The 6,203-nt window shown below is 39.0% G+C and overlaps 1 protein-coding gene across 1 annotated transcript; it reads right to left on the bottom strand.

The window, feature by feature from the left end:
• Positions 1 to 822: 822 nt before the first annotated feature.
• LOC145442477 (C-type lectin mannose-binding isoform-like) lies at positions 823 to 5,944 on the bottom strand. Its single transcript, XM_080320395.1, has 3 exons — positions 5,806 to 5,944; positions 3,443 to 3,624; positions 823 to 1,178 (listed from the first exon to the last, which is right to left on the bottom strand). Exons 1-3 carry the CDS (start codon positions 5,839 to 5,841, stop codon positions 905 to 907), a joined length of 492 nt encoding a protein of 163 aa, XP_080176521.1. The 5' UTR covers positions 5,842 to 5,944; the 3' UTR covers positions 823 to 904.
• Between the last annotated feature and the right edge of the window lie 259 nt (positions 5,945 to 6,203).

Below are 6,203 nucleotides of genomic sequence, written 5' to 3'. Positions count from 1 at the left end.
AGTTCCTGATATCTTATTGTCATGACTTGCAATTGTCGTTCACCCTGCATAACCTGCGTTAGTTGCCCCAATAGCCACCAGTTGCTTAGTTCTTTATAAGTTGTAATAACTTAAATTAGTTACCGCTTGGTTTGTATTACCAAATGACCGTAGCGCACAAGACCATAAATCAGGGGCGGGCCGGATACGGGATAATGACGTACTTAGCGGGCCGGATTCCTAAATCGATACATTATTCGCAGATTTATCCTCCCATACAAGGAATAAATTTAATGTAAACATTAGGTTTAGCATAGAAACCAAAAACAGTGTACATGCCTCTTCTTTACTTCGCCTAGGCCAAGGTGACTGCTGATCTCAAAGACTACTCCAAGTCGTTTCGACACCTTCCTATCTTTTCATTGTATCGCAGTTTTGTGGTATTTTGAAATGATGAAAATATTAATAAAACTGATTCATTGATTGATCCAATGAATTTATTGACGTAATGTACTTCAATATCTGTTGAGGTCAATGAGACATCTGGGGTCGATTAAAGTTTTCAACAAGTTCTTCGAATTCTGGCTGTATGTCGGACGTATAAATCCTTAGTAAAGACACTGCACGTGAACATCAGTTAGATTCGAAAGCGGCTTTGTCTTGTTAATGTTCATTGTTAATGTTTGCTTGGATATCTAGGTAGAGACCCGTGGGCCACATTATCATGTAAGACCGGAAGTGTCTGAGGCCGCATAAAATCCCGTCGCGGGCCGGATGCGGCCCGCAGGCCGTATGTTGCCCGTCCCAGTTATAAGTACGAATCCAATTCCCAAAAATAATACTCAAAATTTATTAGAGCTATGTCGGTTGATGAAATCTCAAACTACATACTATGCCATATATCAAATACGAGTAAACATGTCAACTATTTATCAACTTCGCATATATAGTAATGGTGCTCGTCGCACTGATCGTCGTTTATTTGCAGTTTTGCAAGGGTGGCAAACCATATATGACCGCAATTTTCTTCTCCACCGGCATTGTCCGGCTGACCCTGAATCCACTCTGTTGTATTAAGATTCGTGGTTCCGCCGTCCGACCAGATCCAAACTCCCTCACTACTATGGTCATCATAGCCTATCCAGGGTGTCGTGAATTTACTGTCCGACGTTCCTATGTATCCCTTTGAAATGATATTACTGTAAAAGGAAGAAAGGACAAAGAGGTTTTATTTATTAAGTTTGATCATGTTGTAGTCACGGAAACGTTCAATTTTAAATATATAACGATGCGAGGACGTACTCCGAAGTCCATTTCCCAATTAGTTTTGCAAGTCCGAATCCGATATGCATCAATGACATGGCTTGATCCAATGTAGGCTACCTTCTCCAATTATAACTCAACGAAATCGAAGGTATTTAACCGCGTTAGAAGTCTCATAAATCATCATTTCCTCATGTTTTATTCTCGTATACATATGGCAGACTAAAAGAGTGATTCTAACATGGATTATTCAAAAAGGGTTTATTGTGACGCCACGCATGTCCAACGTTGATAAAGCAAGTTTTACAAGGCACACTGAAACTTTGCTATTCGGCGACACTGATGAAAAAAAAATACCCACAATTGTCGGCGGACATATTAATTGATGAATTTTAAAATAGAGTACAGAAAGATTTATTTAAAATTCGTTATTCGTATTTAATAGTATCAGTTATGAAAATGATTTGACTTAAAATGCTGGTAGGCTTTATAACTACAGTTGTTTCGACTCTCCCACATATATGGTAATAATCAGATGACACCAATTTAAAGTAGATATTTAATGAAACTACTTTCACACCAGTCCGGGATCAATGAGAAATGCGATTTATGTAATTAATTGATTGGGAGCTTGGCAAAGCTAAAGTACAGATCAGTTCACTTACAATAAGTCGTTTCTAAAAGAAGATTGGATCTATCCGCCGCATACTTTGGGCAGCCGATCCAACTACTATGAAAATTGCATGGTGCATCTTCGTGACTAATACAAAACGACGAATGCCGCTCAAATTCTTGCAAATTCGAAAATATATTCAGTTACTGTGATCAAGGGGCTTTCGTTTGATCGATATAGGAATTTAACTCACAAACTTCATGGAAGCATGTCCCCAAATCACTTGGACTAAAAGAAAGTAGTTTTTCCGGGACGATTGTGACGCTGACGTGGAAGTGTAGTACAAAGAAACATCCACACGAGTAAGTACTGCAAGCGGTCAATCGAGTATACTCTGTAAAAGTCATACTCAGTTACTGACCACCTTCGATGAGCACACGCAGTCTTGCCGCCTACATCTCCATCCGTCCTTAAAGCCACTAGACATTAAACTAAGACTGTGATACTGTTTTGGGTGATTGCCCGTTCAGTCTTAATGTGCGAACCGAGGGTTGTTATTTTGCTCTACCACAAAAATAGATGAACAAAAATATGTCTGCGTGTTTCTTGGTTAGCATTCACCATGCAGATTCAATGTAGCTGTATGTAGGTTGTTTTAACATATACAATATCGTTTGCTTTGGTGAATGTTTGTCAGGTGTGCGAAAACACAGTACATCACTTTAAACCAGTGGTGCTCAAGTGGCGAGGTAGCATAATGGTATAGTCCACAGCTGCAACACGAATGGGTTGCAAGTTCGAGTCCGGCCGACGTCAATTCAAGAATCCTTACTAAGTGTTGAAGGTTTATCTAAGCTCCTCCTCGCCATATCATCCATGTAAGCGGTGTCTTATAAAGTCTGGAAGTGAGTCGTGCTACAACATGGAGACGGCAGCTGCGGAATCAATACGAAGAAAATTGGATTTGTGTAAATGACCATAGTAGTAGACAAGTGGGATTTTGAGGGAGCAGGAACGCTCATGGACTAGATCAGTGGTTCCCAACCTATTTCGACTCATCGCCCCCTTTTCAAGCTCAAGGCCGATCATCGCTCCCCAGATTTTGTGAACCGAAAAATCGGTATACAATCTGTAGTCATCGGCCGGTTGACTAAAAAAAAAAAGGTCAAATTTTCAGATCGTTGTCGAATTTTACAATTTTGCAACCAAATTTCCGTGGGTTGGCCCTGGGGGGCGATATCGCCCACGCTGGGAACCACTGGACTAGATGGAAGATATAACTCGCTGCTGTGCCTGTATAGATTTGTGTATCTATATTTTTATGTATCAATATCATGGTTGAGTTATGTTACAGCTGTTCTGGTTTAAATACAAAATAGTCAGAGCAACGGCGTCTTCAAATACATAGTGTTTTGGTCTTTATCGTGCCACTGACACTTAGTCGTTTGCGGTATTGTAATCATCGATGCGAAACAAACATGTATCGAATATAGTGAAGCTGAGAGCAGTGAATTAGATTTTCTAACACTAGTAAGCATTCATTTTCCGCTCAGTTATTCAAAAGGGTCTGATCATCATGATTGTTACCTAATGGCCTGCGCATCACGTAACGCTTTTGTCGCAAGTCTTCCTCCGGGATATCCCGCGCATTGGATTTCGGCAGTTCCGTAATTGACCGCCTGACGAAAGTACTTGTAGACAACATGTTCGCTCTTTTCCCATCCTAACAGTTTAACAAGAATCAGGTCGATATATGTATTCTGGTAGTCCTGAATAAAAATATCATTTATTAGGAGGATTCGAGGAGTGCTGTCGATTTAGGTATTTTATTTCATACGTATTTGTTTAATACCGCTACGTCAAAATTAAAAATCATTGGAAAATGGTAAGCCTCTAGAATCACGAATTCTAAATAATTCACATTCACGAGTCGTATAAATTAGAGTTTCCCTATTTTAAGATCCGATAAAGAGGACATGTTTTACACGGAACATTACCAGACATTGAAACGGGATATTTTTAAGAAACGTTGTGTTCGCTTGTAGGTAGGTTGACTAAAAAAATGTCATTTTCTGATTAATCACCAAAAAAAAACAGTTTCGACGCCCAATTGCGTTGGGTTGAGCTTTTTTTTAGTCAATCTTCGCATCGATAACTTTAAAATCCATTTCCCACGTGTATTCTTGTGCGGTGTTTAACTTTTGGGTTGTCGCTATACGTAATCGCCTAATATTGAACGTAACGAAAGTGGACGACTTACAAAAAAAGAGGACATTTAGGCGCCCTCTGAGGACATTTCGGGTTTCTTCAAAAAAGAAAACGCCACATGTTCCATTTTGTCACATCATGCTATTTATCATGTTTGAAATGTTTTGGTTTACTTTAGGATACGAGTTGTCAAACGATGGGCCATGACGCCCTCTTCAGTGAACCACAGACCTTATATAGCAGTGGCTTTTAAATAGGGTACTAAACGAACCTCACGTCTCAGGAAATTAGCGTTGGTTAGGAAAAACATCGAACTCATACAGTCGAATTCACACGGATAAAAATCATGGTAAATGGTTATGTTCTTACAACACTGTTGCTGATGTATAGCAGTATGAGCATCAGGCGGACACGGATAGCATTCGGGCCGGATATTGGACAATTTTGTGGCAGTCGGATAGGATTCGGATATTTCCGGATAGTTGTAAACAGAAGTGAGTTTTCATTGCAAGCCACTCAAAGAAATCATCAATTCGAGAACAAAACACAGACGGTTGACACCTTGCGATCTGACTGGTTGCACAATTCGTCAGTGATGACCTCTCATAACTATAAAATTTAATGGTAACAATTAGCTTCTATTACTATTTACTGGGATCATATGGCTCAACGTTTGGTAGTTTTATATGTTCATTGCCTAAACATTTCTGTCCTTTTTCATTTGCTTGCGATTCGAGTTTCAACTTTCATCCGCACACCTACTTCAAATTAGTAGCGGTTACCTCCAATTTTCGATTTTGCTCATTCCATTGATACTATTAGTGATCTTCCAGTGCAAAAATATATCTCAGCTTAGTTGTACAATTGATATCCTGCGACAATGTTTTTCGATGGGGATATTTTGGATTCTCGGACGAGATTTTCGGATATAGTCGGATAGTTGGATGATTCCGGATGGATTCGGATTCTCAAAAATCAATATCGGCTCAGTACTGATGCATGATAGTTCATTTTGTGGACCAATAATAAATAGTACTGTATTTATTTATTATAATTAGTATGTGTAATGTGCTTCAAATCAAACTTAAGGACTTGCTGAGCTAGACGCAATAGATCAGCGTAAATTAGGAGAAGCAGCAGACTCACACAGCAGAATTCACAATGATTCGCAGCAAAATGCAGTATAAACGTCTTGCTTTGTATGGAACTCGTGTTTTTATGGTTTGGTTCTTTCAACACTGTTGTTGATATGCAGAGCTCATTTTGTGACATCGCTTTAGCTTGCGATTGCAGCAGACATTGTAACGTTGCGGACTTTGTTGAGTCACCAGCGATTAGTATAGAGACGCTTTCAACCTTGTGAAAAACTCATTTCGTTTTGTTGTTGATCAAGTATCCAGGATGTGTTACAAGATCAGTGTATTTACTATATTAGAAATGATATTTGCTGTTATGACCTATTTCAAGATTTATCTGGTACTGAATTATGGCATCAAGTTCACGCATATAACATCGAACTATGTGCGCTTGAAACTTCGAATCCTGTCTGAACCTGGCATTCAGGCAAAAGTGGTCTATACAGAACCAGTCCTTTTTCTGAAAAACTTCCCACATCTTTATTATCTATGAATACTCAAATTTTTTGTTAGGGGTATATGACTTGGCCTCCGTCGTCCCCATTTCCATAGCGACTTGTTATTCTTGTGTTCATTTTATTCTTTTGATATGATATCGGTAATTACCTGATTCGTTTCGATTTCCGAAATGTTAGACTTCATGGTGAGTTCTGTTTGATCGTGTTCTGTGAAACAGATCCATATTGTGAAGAAAATAGCCTGACTATAGTAATGATAGTTATAATGATTTATGACGGTATCAAAAGGTTACTTGATCAAAGCGGTATTGCGACATGGCTACTAATAGAAAGTTAAAACACCACACAGTCCAATTCTAACAGATTTTCGAAGGTTAAATCCACGGATTTCAGTATCAGTGGCTGAATTTGTTATCCTCTCCGGCAAACATTTGTAGCACTGACTAAAATATCTTTAGACCTGGTGTAAAGGTAGCATTACCACACTTCGGAATCACAAATCATAATAGTTGGATTACCGGAATTGAACACGGCTGAATTTTACTG

This window comes from Botryllus schlosseri, chromosome 7 (assembly GCF_051294905.1).
Source record: "Botryllus schlosseri isolate E-star chromosome 7, Bs_hap1, whole genome shotgun sequence".
Classification (NCBI taxonomy): Eukaryota; Metazoa; Chordata; class Ascidiacea; order Stolidobranchia; family Styelidae; genus Botryllus; species Botryllus schlosseri.
The sequence above is the reverse complement of the archived record's forward strand: the minus strand, read 5'-3'. Positions and strand labels throughout refer to the sequence as shown.

Bases quoted from the DNA above. Each gene is read 5' to 3' on its own strand.
- LOC145442477 (XM_080320395.1), bottom strand. From the start codon at position 5,841: ATGAAGTCTAACATTTCGGAAATCGAAACGAATCAG. The intron at 3,625-5,805 runs GTAATTACCGAT...ATTTTTATTCAG, and splicing joins CGGAAATCGAAACGAATCAG to GACTACCAGAATACATATAT. The intron at 1,179-3,442 runs GTAACAATCATG...TTCCTTTTACAG, and splicing joins CGTGATGCGCAGGCCATTAG to TAATATCATTTCAAAGGGAT.